Genomic DNA, 16554 nt, shown 5'->3' on the forward strand with positions numbered 1-16554 from the left:
AGGTAGCAAATCACTAATTAATGGCTTAACAAAAGGAGTTTCCACATAAAGGTATACTTTAATTTCCAAAACGGCTACATATCTCAACAGTTATCTGGAAATTTGATTTGCAAGATGAAGTCACAATTCTCTAATACAAAACCTATTCATTAAAGAGCAAATGTCAGAACATTTAATTAACCTTTACTCCCCACCCCCACAGGACAAATTAGGCTTTGCTTCTAAGTAGATACAAATGGTAAGTAATTAGACATAAAGTATCATTGAAGTAGCTTACAAAATTATGTCTTGGAGTTTAATACACATTTTTCCAGTCTCCTAAGTTATCAATGGCTACACACAACAAATGTTCTAATGAAGACTTTGAGGCACTATTATTCTGAATCAAAGACAATGTCCTCTTTACTATCAGTAAATAAATCAATACACTGTAATTAATCGATTCCCAGATAAAGTGACACAAATGAGTCTGGCATTAAATTTAAGTAACCAGAAAGTTTATCACACTTTCTGTTCATATGACTCTACTGAACCAGGAAGAAGTGTATAAAAGAACTGGCAATCTGGGATCTAATAGGTTCCCAAACCTTCTTGGTTCACAGCCCTTTCACTGACCAGGTAACTTTCTTATGGCGCAGTTTCCAATTACCAAGTTAAATCTCCAAGCTGTGCATCTAGGTCCTAATAATGTACTAGCCATTTGAAAAAATACTACACATCAATTTGGAAGAAACATTTCATTCTTAAATAACAGCTATACCTAATGGCCTGTGTGTACCCGTCGGGCATTATACAATTAATCAAACATCAGAATGATATACTTATTTCTTGTTCCACAGTGATTTTTCATTTGGTACTTGCTTTGTAGCAAAGTAATCGACAAAAACCCTACATCCCAAAGTATGACACTAGCAAAAGGAACTCAGCATGACGTAATGGTGACAGCATAACTGCCTGGAGGTGGCAGCTGTGTGGTGTCTGACAAATGTCGAGTATCGCTATTCTTCCTCGGAAACCTAACATACCCCTGGCACCTCTGTAAACTCATATGGTGTCCTGGGCACCTTACACACCTGCTGGGAGCTATGGTCCTAATATATTTTGTAAATATTTCTTAAGATAACTTTTAGCCATAACTATAATGTCTAAAACCCATCACCGGAATAAAATTTTCAGACATCCTCAAGGCAGCACGCTTGGAATGTAAGAAAAAAAGGCAGCTTCAATTTCATCTTTGAGGAAAACGAGAAATTCTCAGTCTTACCGATCAAGGATCAATAACATGAGGAGACCAATGGAGAATGAACAGGTGTCTCAGGGACCAAGTCAATAACCATATTTCCTTTTCCTACAACTTCTTATTCTTCTGAGCTAACCCTGGGTAAAGGATTTCTCGGTCTTCACACGAAAGATTTTCACTTTAGTCAAGTGTCCCTGCCAACAAAAATATTAGGCAAGGCTGCTATCCTTAGCATATTTCTGTACTTCCAGAAAGAATTTCAAATAAGGTATGATTTGTAAAAATAAATTGATCATATTAATCTAGTTATTTTACAATCATCAAAATTAAGGGCTCTACATTAATCAAAGTTCTTTCCTTTAGAAAAGGGGCCCCTGTATTTTTAAAACTCTACTGTTGTATCATATGCCAATTTTGGTCCATTCATATAGTCACTGCTTACAATGCACAACTGATGAGTTTTAACATACGTATACACGTATGAAATTTATCAGCACAGTAAAAACAACATGACAACCAGTGTTCTCACTGGGTCTAACATACTGCTTCTGACGAAGGAACTCTGCTTCTGTGGAAGACAGCGCCTATCAGACCACCCTCCCTGCAGTTTAGTTACTAGCTCTCGACAAACAACAAAATGACAACTCTCTGAATACACTTACTGACACAAAGCAAGCAGAAACCAGAGAGAAGCCGACACTAGGAAAAAGGCATTGGCCCTGGGGAGTAATCATAAAATTGTTTTCAATGGCTTCTGTCCAAGGACATGCACTCCTCAAATATAAATTCACAATCTGACGTGTTGAAAAATCACAGGACAAAGGTAGAAAGGAGCCTGGCTTTAGGCCCAAATGTCTGCATATAAAATCTACCCAGATCTCTAGCTGACCCCTCACCTACACACAGATAGGGTAGATGCACACAGATATCAGCAGCTGCCTGTCACAGAAAGGGGTTTGGATTCAGCCAAGCTAACTGCTTGAGGAAACAAAAAATCAGCTCCCTTCATATGAACAGAACAAAATCTGGAGTCAAGGGTCAAACTTTTTCTTCAAAGGCCAAGAAGCAAAATTGAGGATATTATATAGTTACTTCTGTAACAATTAAACATATAACCATTTAAAATTATTCTTAGCTCACAGGCCCAGCAGGCCAGATTTAGTCCAGAGGTTATAGGTGACTGACTTCTCTATAGTGAATCATTCGCAATGTCCAGGAAATAATCCAACATTACTAGACATATAAATAATATGTATTTTTTCAAATAGAAAAATATAAGCCATAGTCAAAAGAAAAGTAGTCAGTGATGATCCCAAGATGACTCAGATGTTAGAACTGCCTGGAAAGGATTTAAAAGCATCTGCTATAAATATGTTAAAAGACATAAATGAAAATATGCTTCTAATAATCAGATAGGAAATCTCAGTAGAGAACCAAATTATAAAATAGAATAGTCTACCCCACAATTCCAAGACATGAATTTCAACTAAGAGACCCTTCAGTTTCTGATAATTTTTTCATGTGACTCCTATAGGTCTGTTGTGATACTACCCTAGGGTGACCCAGCAGAGTTTAGAAACCGCAGATCTACTCTTTAAAAATTCAAGCAGAATTCTAAAATTCCTACTAAGAAATTGATAGGAAGGAAAGAAGGAGTCAGAGAGAGAGAGAAAATCCAATGTCTACAGATAAAGATTTTACTAAAGTAAAATATATTGTGCGCAATAATATCATATATATGTTTACTCTGCTTTTTACACTTTAAAAAGTTCATTTGAATTAAGTATTTTGGTGCTCACACCAGTCATAGGGTTAACAAGACAGGTGATATATTCTTTTATACCAGTGGGGTAGATAAAGGAAGTATCTTAAAATGTAGCATTAATCATAAAACAGTGAAAATTAGGTGATTCCTAAAAGTGAAACTCTGAGCTTAGCAGCAGGAATTAGGTAGAAATTAAGTTTGACACTACAAGTTTACAGCATTCCTCCTAAAACTTTAAACAAAATGTCTCTAATTTTTCAACAGTGTTTCTCTTTTATCCTATACACCCCCCCCAAAAAACAACAACAACAAAAAAAAAACAATGGATGGAAAGATAGCTATTTAATTTTACAAGATGAGTAACAATCAGGAAACCAGATGTCTGCATTTTTAAATGCAAAAAAAGATAAAGTATTGATTCAAACTCCAACTAAACATTACAATTCTCAAACAATAAATAAAATCCACAGAAAACAGTTTCTGACTTTAAAAAGGTTTACCTGGCAATCAACGAGCAGTTGTGAATCATGTTCTTCTCAACAAAGATACCTTGCGATTCATCAGTTTCAACGATCCGCCCATCCTGATACCATAACACTTGCATGTCCTGGTCAATATACGAAGCCATACACTGGAAGGGAAGGCTGTCCCCTTCAAACACGACTTGGCGGTGAGATGGAGTCATGTAGAAAGAGGGTAATTCAAGGGGAGGATCTAGAGACAGTAAAACAAACTCAGTAAACAAATGCAATACTATATGCAGGCTCCAGAATGAAAAGTTACGGAAATTCTAATTAAAACTTGAACAATGGAAAAACAAACATTCCTCAACAATGACACATTAATACTAGCACAAACAAGGCTGCTCCTGAGATAAGTGGGTCCCAGGTGAAAACAAATTTGGCAAAATTAAAATGAAACCATTTCGTAATCAGTTTTGACTTTTAGAGTGGTTCCTTTTTGGTGGTATCACAACGACGAGATGACCACAGAAGTAGTACTAAAAGAGCAAATTGTAGCCCTAGCCGGTTTGGCTCAGTGGAAAGAGTGTTGGCCCTCAGACTGAGGGTCGTGGGTTCAATTCTGGTCAAGGGCATGTACCTAGGTTGCAGGTGTACTCCCTAGCCCTGGTTGGGGCATCTGCAGGAGGCAATGTGTCTCTCTCACATCAATGTTTCTCTCTCTCTCTGTCTCTCCTCCTCCCTTTCACTCTCTCTAAAAATCAATGGAAAAATATCCTCGGGTGAGGATTAACAAAAATAAGTAAATAAATAAGTAAATAAATAAATAATCTATGTATATAAAAACCTAAGCAACCTGCTGACCAGCCAGTAGCTATGACACACACTGCAGAGCTGCGGTGACCTGGCATCTGCAGTTGTCAGGTGGCACACCTGGAACCAGAGAGGAGGGAGCCCGATTCGGGGGTGGTCACCCGAGAACCACCATCTCTCAGCAATCCAGGACCCCTCGGGGGATGTCGGAAAGCTGGTTTTGGCCCAATCACCGCAGGCCAGGCTGAGGGACCCCACTGGTGCACGAATCCATGCACTGGGCCTCTAGTAATAAATAAAAGAACAAATTGTAAAATGATACTTAACTTTGGAGAAGGAAAATAGTGATAAAAAAATGCTGATATAGATACAATTTAAAAATATTTTTTGGAGACTATATTACCTTTGATTAAACCACTGGTTTCTGGTTATAAAAGTAATGCATACTCATTGAAGAAAATTTAGAACATTTAAAGAAAAAGGAGGGAAAATCTTTTAAGATTCCACATATTATAATCACATTTTTAAGAGCTGATATATTTCCTTTCATTCAGAAAAACAAAAGGGAAAAATTATAAATATATATGAAAAAATGCATGCAAAAATCATGGGCTTATTAAAAGCCTTTAAAATACTTGGTCTATTGTCTGACACAACAATTCTACTTTTAGTAGTTTACCCAAAAGGAAAATTGTATGTATGCAAAAATGTATGGAAGGAAATTAATCCTTGTACTGTTTATGGAGTAAGAAATTATTAACAAGCTAAATATGCAGTAATAAGGAAGTTGTCAAGTTACAGCTACATTTATATAATGGATTGGTATGCATCTATTTTATATGATGAGGAAATAAGTTTACATGATTTCAAGTTAAAAAAGGTAACAAGAGCATGAAAATATGATATTTTGGTCAAAGCCTAGGATAAAAGAGCAGAAGACAATACATCAATGTATCGCTGGGAGAGATAAAAATGCAGCATGGGTTTTGTTTGATGCTTTTAGTTGTTTCCTTTATTGAGGTATAATTAACAAAGTTATAAAATATTTGAAGTGTACATCATGATGATTTGACATACATATACATTATTTATTTTCATGAGTCTTAATTTTTTCCCAATGAGCACACTGCATCTGTGAAACAACAGTAAAAATGATAATAAAGAGAAATGAAAAAAATGATAGGATTGTTTGTTTCCAAACACAAAGACTAAGTCGAAATCTCCTCCTATCACCTTAGGACTGTTTTTTTGTTTGATGTGTATTTTTTTTTTTTTCATTTAACACACATTTCTTAGGAATACACCTTTACATACAGAATTACTGGATGAAAATGTATCAACTACTTAAGAGCACTGATAGGTTTTGCCAAACTATACTTAAAAAGGCTGTATCAATTCACGCCCCCACCAACAAACAGTGATTGCATCCTGAGATTTTATTACTATCAACAAACCCCTAATTTGTCAACTGACAGAAAATCTGAAGGTCTCTGCTATTCTTTGAAACTGGTTTCCATAAAGCTGTTCAGAGCCTAAGAACCTTAAGTTCCAACCGAGCTGACTTAATTGTTGGCATCAACGAAATATTATTGAATCCATGAAGATTAACGGCGGCATTCAGTTCCATCAACACGTAACGGGAATTTCACAGTTCGTCAAGGGAAACGTGGTGGCAGGTAAGTTACAGTAAATGCTCTGTGTTTTCTTCCCGCTTACCGCATGTCAGCAGCTCCTGCTTCACGCCCGTGACCGGCTGGGCCTGCAGGGATTTCGGGTAAACGCACCGCGTGTCCCGCACAGTGATGTTCCTCTCCCTCACCCAGCGATGCATCCACAGGATGTTACAATCACACAGAAGATACTCGGTCTGAAATTCCCTGCAGCAACCATAATACAGATTGGAGATTACGGTGAATAAAAGGAAGCAGCACTTCGGTTTTACGGTGGCTTAGGCTCTGGGTGGTGTATTCACCTTTAGCACGCCGGTGACCTCCGCCATCCACTGGATATGGTCTCCTCTCCAGGGATATGACCTGCAGAGGGTCTGACTCCAGCACGGCCGCCCACAGATCTAGGGACTCACGCTGCTTTCAACCCAAATTGCTACTTGAACAAAATCTATGCATCAGCCCTCACCTATGCGATAAGCTCCATAAACCCAGGGTTTTGGAATACCAAAGCCCCATCCTTTTTGCCTATCAAAGGCTTACCAATTCATCTTAAAACATGTAGCACTAATACTGCCTTGTCACCCTAACCGGTTTGGCTCAGTGGATAGAGCGTCAGCCTGCAGACTTAAGGATCTCAGGTTCGATTCCGGCCAAGGGCATGTACCTTGGATGCGGGCACATACCCAGTAGGGATCGTGCAGGAAGCAGCTGATCAATGTTTCTCTCTCATCGATGTTTCTAACTCTCTATCCCTCTCCCTTCCTCTCTGTAAAAAATCAATAAAATATATTTTAAAAAAATACTGTCTCGTGAAGCCGCTCCAATTTTCCCAGCCATCACCTCCATGTTCTTGGCTAACTGCCTGCCAAGTGTCCTGTGAATTGGGGCAGCATAAAGCAATATATGATGGTTTCACCCGGTCATACCCTCAAGGATGGGGTCCATTTCTGACACTTCCTGCTATGTGCCAAGGGATACCGTAATCATTTACAAACTTAAGGGATTCACACTCAAACCCATCAAAAAGATAAGATTTAATATGAAAGGAAACAGAAAATTGTATTTTTAAAAAATACATTTTTATTGATTTCAGAGAAGGGAGAGGAAAAGAGAGATTAAAGAAAAAAAAAAAAAGATCAATGATGAAAGAGAATCATTGATTGGTTGCCTACTGCAACCTGGGCATGTGCACTGACCTTGAATCGAACCGTGACTGCAGGTACATTGGTCAACGCTTAACCACTGAGTCTTACCGGCCGGGCAAGAATTATATTCATATGTGGCAAGAAGTGTTATAATTTGGCACTTGGATGTAAGAAACCGAGAGAGGACATATATAGCTTGTACATTAGTGCAATAATTTCTTGAGTATTTTTATATGAAGCACTAGATATTCATGAGCCGCGAGTCTCACTAAGTCCAGCTAATAAAAGTTGTCCTCTGCTAACCTGGAGGGCATTATGTAACGGGGGAACAAATGTAAATATAACTAAATGAGTGTGCCACACGGTCTGTACAAATAAATCGACACAGTGCAAAGAGCAAATATAACCGCTTGTGCTTCCAACACAGACTGTGCATTGGCACAGGCTTCGTCTCAGGTTTGGCAATAAAAAAGGAGGGGTGGGGGTGGGGGGAGCTGGGACAACAAAAGCAAAGAGAAAGTAACTTTTAAAAAAGTACCCAAAGAATGACTGGACTGATTTCTAATTCCTAATCGCCAGCCTCTGGTCACTTTCTGAAACTACCAAGTGAAAACACTGGCGATTTAACCCTATTTGGGGATGAAAAGTCTTCCCACATTCCTGCTACCCAAGGTCTCAAGAGCCAGATTATTCTTTGCAGTTTTTCTTATTTCCTAAACCTCACAGTAATGACTGACTTGAACATCACTAATGATGCCCAAAGGGATGTTTTCCTTAAAAAGCAGCTCTGGATGAGAAGAGACCCGATGGAGTCTGGTCTAATGTGACCCTAGGAGGATCCACCTATGACCACCACGGGAGGAGGGGCCAGATGGATGGCTCACCTGCTAGCTGCACCCCAGTGAAGGTACTTCATGAGGTTTAAATGATAGGTTTAGACAAGCAGAGGCGAGGCGAAGGGAAGGGTAGAGGTGGGGAAAGAAAGAAAGGGAGGAGAGGAGCCCTACCGGGTTTGGCTCAGTGGATAGAGCGTAGGCCTGGGGGTCCTGTTGATTCCGGTTAAGGGCACATACCTCGGTTGCAGGCTCCTCCCTGGCCCAGGCCCTGGTCAGGGCTGATGCAAGAGGCAACCAGTTGATGTGGATGCATGTCTCTTACATTGATGTTTCTCTCTGTCTTTCCCTCTCTTTCCATTCTCTCTAAAAATCAATGGAAAAACATCCTCGAGTGAGGATTAAAAAAAGAAAAAAGGGAAGAGGGGAGAAGGGAAGGGAGAAAAAGAAAAGAATTCAGCATATATAGAACAGAGGCACTGGGTAGGGAAGACGACGTAGCATGGGAAAAGAGACTCAATCTCATGAGCTATATATAACAACAATCTGAAAAACATTACATTTAACTGTGAGTCTGATAGAAATTAGCATAACTGAATGTTTAAAACATATTAAGGTTTATCTGGAAATACAGTTACTTTCAAAAGTATTATTTGTAATATCTCACAGCTAAAAAACTTTTTTTGCGGGGAAATTCAATCAATTCTAAAAATACAGAGAACTGTGTAAATATGATCTTATATTGACTTCATAAAGCAGATAGATATTCTACATTAACACTCCTAGAAATGTAATACGTTGTGAATTCCGTAGGTGAAGAGGTTATAGGATCAAATTAAATCTCTGAAGTACAAAAGATTCTGAAGCACAAATCCTTCCGAGGGAGGAATACTTTGCACTTAGGGGATTTAATTAGTCAAAGAACAAAATGTTTTCTAATTTGAAAATGAAGTCAAAGAGAAAGAATTACCAATGTATTACCTTGAAATACAGATTTCACATATAATATTCTAAAGAGAAAATGGTTGCCCCCATTTGAAATGTATTATACTAAGGTTTACAGTATGTTTTTCTTTCTTTTTTTTTTTTTTTTAATATATTGTATTGGTTTTTTACAGAGAGGAAGGAAGAGGGATAGAGAGTTAGAAACATCGATGAGAGAGAAACATCAATCAGCTGCCTCCTGCACACCCTCTACTGGGGATATGCCCGCAACCAAGGTACATGCCCTTGACCGGAATCGAACCTGGGACCCTTCAGTCCGCAGGCCGACACTCTATCCACTGAGCCAAATCGGTTAGGGCAGTTTTTCAATGTGAATGTAAGCTCTCAAGAAAGATTCTAATTTCTGCAAATATCACAAGATTTTCCCATGAACTCTCTTAAACCATACAATAACTGTTTTAATTTTCAAAACCTAAGATATATATATGTATATATGTAGAGAGAGAGAGAGAAAGAGAGAGAGAGAGAGAGAGAAGAAAAAATAATTCTTACTTACAAAGATCGTAATGAGCCAAGATAATCAAAAGTCCCTTGAGATAATGAAGAAAACAAATTCCCGGAAAGGTTTCTGGAGAAAAAAGGAAATGATTTCACTTAAAAAAATACTAACAAAGATATCTTTGTGTATTATTTCATATTTCCTAAAGTGCCCTATAATCACGAAATATTACAAAGAATGTATAAAAGTTGTTTTAAATCTTATAAAGAGAGAACAATTAGCAAATATTTCTCCAAGGCTGTAAAAGAAAATTGCTCTTAACCTCGTATAAAGCAGTAAATATTTGAACATTATTTCTGTTAGATAAGATTTTTCTATAAAATATCAGGTGAGCCTGGAGGATACCTCACTAAACCAGATCTTTAGTCATGCTGTCACTGCAACTAGAATTACTCGGTATCATTTAAGAAAGCAAAAATTCTAAAATACAAAAGAAAAAGTATGGCCGGTATGATTAGCAGCAACTCACAGTAACTGAGTAAAAACATCAGCAAAGTGGAAAGAGTGCAGGGTTTAAAATGAAAGATTCAGTGTTGGCCTTTTCTCTTGCTTTTGCTTGTACCAGGTGGCTTTCATGACTGCCTTCACCCTTGCAGCATTGTATATGGATTAAAACCCAAACACCCCATGCTACAATCTGAGTAGTATGTTAATCCCACAATGATTCTTCCAGGTTTGACCATGAACCCCAGCAGGGGAGGGGACCAGTGTGTTTTATTTATTGGGGTACCTCTGGCAGCTAGTAACATGCTGAGGTATACAGTAGGTGCTCAATGGTGGTGGCTGACTGCTCAGGATGTGGAGCCCATGTGCAGAAGGTTTCTGCCACTCAAGGGGACCGAGGGCTCTGGGAGAATGGCAGCATGACCCACCCCCCATAAGATCTGTTCTGTGTCTGTTGTGGTATCCACAACAGATACAATTTAGACCTGGAGTTCTCAAGGAAGAAGTCCTAGGACCTCCCAGGAGGCCTTTGGAGTCTGGGTTGAATGTGTCAAGTGGGGGAGAAGATGATGATGGGGCACATGGATTCCCCAGTGGGGAGAGGAAGAGAATGGATCTGGGAGAGATCAGCTGCTCCCATGGCACATGCAGCAATGAGTTCCTGCTGACTTGGTATTACACAAATGCCAATCCTTTGCCAAAGAATATATAATGAACTTCAATCAGAACCTCACTGTATGGGGTTTAATAAATGTCTCTGGATGTAAAAAGTTGGATAAAATGATTCTGATCCTCACAGAATTGCCTAGGAACTAAAAAAAGCAAGCAAATAAAAAAGAATACCTGCAAATTAAAAGAACAATAAAAGATGCCTTTTTCCTTTGGGGCCTACAAGAGTGGATACCGAATGGGAATTCTGCAGGTCACAGGCATGATTCACATGGTCATTTTACTCCTAATACCACTTGCCTTCTCCTTAAAATAGACCTCGCTCTTATTTCCCCCTCCAACCATCATTTGCTCGGCTTCTTTTCCTTTCTAAAAGTCCAAATGTCTCCAACCTTTGGGTCATAAACTGAAGTTTTACCTCTTCCAAAAAATTTCCCCATAATATCAAAGCTTTCAATCATCTTTCTCCATGCTAGCATGTTCCCTGGAGCATACAGGGCACCATGTATCTGCGTGTGTCCCTGCATGTGCAGTAATGTAATATTATGTTCTGATGACATTATAAAGTACCTCCGTGACTCAATTCCAAGCTCCTTATCCCCTACCTACTTCAGTTTTTACTATACTGTTACTATTTGAATATTAAACTTGGCATAGGTATTTATAAATACTTGGATACCAATTCAAATGTTTCCTTATATCTTAACTAGAGGCTCGGTGCATGAAATTCATGCATGGGTAGGGTCCCTAAGCCTGGTCAGCGATCAGGACCAATTTGTGAGATCGGGGCGGGGGGGCTGGGGGTTTGCTAGCACCCATCTTGATTGGCCTGAGGCCTTCGAGCTGGGGGAAGCTCCTGTGTTGAGCATCTGCAACCCTGGGGGTCAGTATGTGTCATAGCGACCGGTCGTTCCACCAGTGGTTCTGCAGTTTGGTTGATTTGCATATTAGGCTTTTATTATATAGGATAGGGAAGAAAGATGTACTTACAATCTAACCAGATTGGTGAGTCCTCGAAATATGTCTGCATTCAGACATCCTATCCGATTATTTGTCAGATCCCTAAGGAGAAAAAGTGGGGGGGGGGGGGGGGGAGAGGAATGTCTTCAATCAGCTCTCTTGGTTAATGAAGGTTTCATACATTTAATATTCAAAAAACAGCAGCCGGGTATCAGACAAAACCTTTCCTTTCAGCATCTCCGAGATACTTACCTACCTCAAGAGAGATACTAGGGCACGGGAGAGGCAACAATCCTTGCTCTCAATTACTCCTGACACATGCACACTAACTCTGCTTCCTCACAGTGCCCTTCGTATTTTAAGCACTGACTCCTGTAAAATGACCCAAGATACAACTGGAGTGCACACAGGAGAACCTACCCTGCTGTCTATGATACAAGCCCCTAGATGGCCTACACAGTTAATTATGCTGGGAAAGGGAGGGGACAGAGCACCACTGCATCTCAACCAACATCTAACAAGATGGATAAGAGAGCAAATCATCGCCCTGGCCTGTGTGGTTCAGTTGTTTGAGTGCCGTCCCATTTCCTTACAAGAAGTCACAGGTTCAGTTCCTGGTCAGGGCACATGGCAGGGTTTGGGGTTCGATCCCCAGTAGGGGGCGTGCAGGAGGCAGCTGATCAATGTTTCTCTCCCCTCTCCCTAAAAAATCAATAAAAATGTATTCTTTTTTTAAAAAAAGAGGGCAAATTATCAAAATAAATGCTGGAACTTTTATCTTCTCAAAAATATCTGAAACTTAATGCTTTCTAACTTCATTCCTTAAATACTTAGAAGTTTTCAAAGTAAAGAAAGCACAACTGAGTGAGTTTTTACTTCAGAGATCTATCATTTAGGCTCCATAAAAAATAATTGGGCCATTACCTACATATCCTCTAACAGTATCTATGTAATGGCTCGATTATTTTTTTCCCATCACTTCAAAATCTTAGCAAATGTTCCCATCAAATGTTACTTTCTCAATATTTTCTCTTCTCAATCCATAAACCCTTTTCCTTTCCATCTATGTGAAAAGTTTAGTGAATACAGGGGTAGGCAACAGTAGGTTTAGATGTATAATGCAAATAAATAATAATATAAGAATAAATTTTGTTTTGAGTACTCCCAACTGTAAACCTACTTTTGCCCCCCCACACACACACACACACTATATTGTATTCTTTCTTCACTATTTTTCTTCACCCCAAGGACAATGAACACAACTTTACATCTTAATCTGGAGATTACATTTTAATTGGGACATAACTGATAAGTTCTATAACCTTCAAAAAGGATGGCATGATTTTCATCATTTACTAGGGGATTTAAATTATATTGCAAGAAAACCCTAAAACAATGAAACTTTACTTTTATCAGTTGTTACACTTAGATCTATTCACTGCTTTAAATTTTGATAAAAGAATGAGAACATATTTTCTAAACCAAACTTTCAAAACTATTTTTATCACATTTTCTTTTTTTTTAAATTAAATCTTTATTGTTCAGATTATTACAGTTATTCCTCTTTTTCCCCCCATAGCTCCCCTTCACCCGGTTCCCACACCACCCCCTACCCTTACCCTCCCCCCGCACTGTCCTCATCCATAGGTGTACGATTTTTGTCCAGTCTCTTTCCGCACCCACCACACCCCTTTCCCCCCGAGAATAGTCAGTCCACTCCCTTTCTATGCCCCTGATTCTATTATATTCACCAGTTTATTCTGTTCATCAGATTATTTATTCACTTGATTTTTAGATTCACTTATTGATAGATACATATTTGTTGTTCATAATTTGTATCTTTACCTTTTTCTTCTTCTTCCTCTTCTTAAAGGATACCTTTCAGCATTTCATGTAATACTGGTTTGGTGGAGATGAACTCCTTTAGCTTTTTCTTATCTGTAAAGCTCTTTATCTGACCTTCAATTCTGAATGATAGCTTTGCTGGGTAAAGTAATCTTGGTTGTAGGTTCTTGCTATTCATCACTTTGAATATTTCTTGCCACTCCCTTCTGGCCTGCATAGTTTCTGTTGAGAAATCAGCTGACAGTCGTATGGGTATTCCCTTGTAGGTAACTGACTTTTCTCTTGCTACTTTTAATATTCTCTCTTTGTCTTTTGCTCTTGGCATTTTAATTATGATGTGTCTTGGTGTGGTCCTCTTTGGATTCCTTTTGTTTGGGGTTCTCTGCGCTTCCTGGACTTGTAAGTCTATTTCTTTGACCAGGTAGGGGAAGTTTTCTGTCATTATTTCTTCAGATATGTTTTCAATATCTTGCTCTCTCTCTTCTCCTGGCACCCCCATAATTCTGATGTTGGTACGCTTGAAGTTGTCCCAGAGGCTCCTTGCACTGTCTTGATATTTTTAGATTCTTTTTTCTTTTTGTTTTTCCAGTTGGGTGTTTTTGCTTCTTCATATTTCAAATCGTTGACTTGATTCTTGTGATCCTCTAGTCTGCTGTTGGAACTCTGTATAATATTCTTTATTTCAGTCAGTGTATGCTTAATTTCTAGTTGGTCTTTTTTCATATCCTCAAGGGTCTCACTAAGTTTATCGGAGGTTTCTAGAAAATTCTTGAAAAACCTTATAAGTGTGGTTTTGAACTCTATATCCTGTAGTTTGCTTTCCTCCATTTCTGTCATTTGTGACCTGTTTCTTTGTCTCCACATTTTTTATGTTTCCCTGTGTTGATAGAGTGGCTTTCTGTGCTAGGTGTCCTATAGGGCCCAGTGGCTCAGCCTCCCCAATTACCTGAGGTGGACACTCTTGGTGCAACCCTTTGTGGGCTTTGTGCACAGTCTTGTTGTAGTTAAGCCTTGATTGTTGTTGGTATCACTGGGAGGAATTGACCTTCAGGCTAATTGGCTCTGAGAATCAGCTGTGTCTACAGTGGGAGAACTTCTGTGCTGGAGACACCCTTCTGGGGCAAGACTTGCTTCAGTGGGGCTTTGGTGCTCACTGAGTCTGCCCCTTAGTGTGTCCCTTATGGATCTGAGGAGTTGTAATCTGGATGGTCCCACTCTGACCACTGGGTATACTGGCTCTTGGATCTCTAAGGAGGTGCTAATTTAGCCTCTGCCTGAGGCTACCCAGCAGGAGCTATGGAGAGATCTGCAGATTCCTCTTCTTTGTTTGGGGTTTGGAGATGCCTAGATGAGGCCCAGCTGTGAAGCAATGCAAGCTGCTGTGGGGCCTTGGGCCTTCTTTTGGAAGTTCTGGGTCTCTCTGACCCAGCTGCAGATTGTTAGTTAATTTTCAGATTGCAAAGGGCCAGGCCTTTCATATGCAAAAGCCTCTTCGCACAGCTTGGGGGGGGCAGGGTCTCAGGGAATTAACAGGGTGGAGCAAACAGCTATGGCTGATCCTCAGTCCTACCCTAAGAGGCCCCGCGTCTCAGTGTCCTGGTAATCGCTGCAAGCACCTCTGAGAGAAAGCCGCCCTCAAGTTCTGACCGATGCCAGACAGTCCAGTTTCTCCCCGTATGAGTCTGGGTCCCCAGAGACTCGCCCGGAACCGGAGTTCAGAGCATTCGGGAGCTTTAGACTCCCTCACAATTGAAAAAGACAACCGCATCCTCAGTTGCCAGCCCTTTCCACGTATGCCTCCGTACCTCTGCACTTCATTTCTGCACCTCCTCTGAGTCTCAGTGTGCTTTTCTCCTTCCTTCTAGTTGTAGAATTTCCACTTAGCCAGCCTTCCTGTGATTCTGGATGATGTCTGTTTTGTCTCCTAGTTGTATTTTTGAAGTGGTTGTGCAAGGCAGCAATTTCTGGTGTTTCCCTATGCTGCCACCTTGGTTTCTCCAATCACATTTTCTTTAATGCCCATTTTATTCCCTATAGTGGAGAATTTACACCTCCTTTTTAAAAAAAAAAAATTAATGCATTTTTATTGATTTCATAGAGGAAGGGAGAGGGAGAGAGAGATAGAAACATCAATGATGAGAGAGAATCATCGGTTGGCTGGAAAAAAAAGTGTCAATCTGGTGAGAAATGATAAGGCCACAGCACTGAAACCTACTTGCTAAGTTTTTCACTTAGATATTCTGTAGCTTGGGTAATCCTGAGGTTCTGTAATCTCATAGTTCTGCCTCCCCTTTCTTATGTCAACTTTTGATAAAAGAATCTTAAGCAATGCAAATCTTTATCCGTGTCTGCTAGTCTCACGCTTCTCAGACGATTAAAGCTAAGTATTTAATCTTGCAGGACTTAAAAAAAAAGTTCTAGCTGATTTTCCTTTTATTTCTAGGTTTTTAATGTTTAAGAAAATGAGGCATCATCTTGTGAGTTGTTGCTTAAACAAGCATTTCTGGGCTCTATTCCTTCTCTTGTCTCAATTCTGAGCTTTAAATGGTGCAATTACCATTGATTCTTTGGGAAACAATTTCATTATAGCTATATCTATTTAAAATGGTATTAGGTACTGATAATGGGTGTTCATTTAGATTGAGAACCAGCTGGAATTAGTTGATAAAGCGAAAAGGGACACTGAGTGAGGCTAGGTTTCATCTACTCTGGTAGTTTATTCTGCAGAAAGCCACTTAATATTCCTGATTCAAAGTACCTACAAGATAAAGGCAAGGACATGGTGCACTTCCAAAAACACTTATCGCGTGCCTGTTAGGTGAGATGCACAATTGAAATGAATGATTTAAGGTCCCTAAAAATAGTGCCCATATCTATAAGCAACTATGAAACAGCACTACTGCAGAGTATCTTTATATTTCACTGAGTTTATATCTAAGATCCTCTCAGCTTGCAAGCTGTACACTGTACATTCAATTACAAGTCAGCTGTGTGGAATTAAAAGTATATTTTCTAATGGGAAGAACATTACAAATGGCAATTACCTTCCTTGGCAAGAACACAAGAGACTACTTAATGGGTAATGCAATGAAAAATGCTAAGGCGATGCCTGTACGATATTAGTCATGAAATTCAATGCTATGGAACAAGAAATTTATATATTTATTTTGGATGGCAGTAATTGAGAAATTATTTACTGAAGGAT

The 16554-nt window shown here is 39.4% G+C and overlaps 1 protein-coding gene across 3 annotated transcripts in view; it reads right to left on the reverse strand.

Moving 5' to 3' along the window:
* The window catches only part of ADGRA3 (adhesion G protein-coupled receptor A3), a 110775-nt gene that overhangs the window by 55059 nt on the left and 39162 nt on the right, over window positions 1-16554 (reverse strand). For 2 of the 3 annotated variants that reach the window (XM_036330143.1, XM_036330133.1), the window contains exons 4-7: window positions 11535-11606; window positions 9429-9500; window positions 5996-6156; window positions 3506-3719 (exon numbers count right to left, since the gene is read on the reverse strand). In XM_036330143.1, coding sequence (XP_036186036.1) covers window positions 3506-3719; window positions 5996-6156; window positions 9429-9500; window positions 11535-11606 — 519 coding nt within the window. Of the gene's footprint in view, window positions 1-3505; window positions 3720-5995; window positions 6157-6251; window positions 6581-9428; window positions 9501-11534; window positions 11607-16554 lie in introns of those variants that run through there. The other variant, XM_036330152.1, reaches the window with a different exon arrangement.

The sequence above is a fragment of the Myotis myotis genome, unplaced genomic scaffold (genome assembly GCF_014108235.1).
Source record: "Myotis myotis isolate mMyoMyo1 unplaced genomic scaffold, mMyoMyo1.p scaffold_m19_p_1, whole genome shotgun sequence".
Lineage (NCBI taxonomy): Eukaryota > Metazoa > Chordata > Mammalia > Chiroptera > Vespertilionidae > Myotis > Myotis myotis.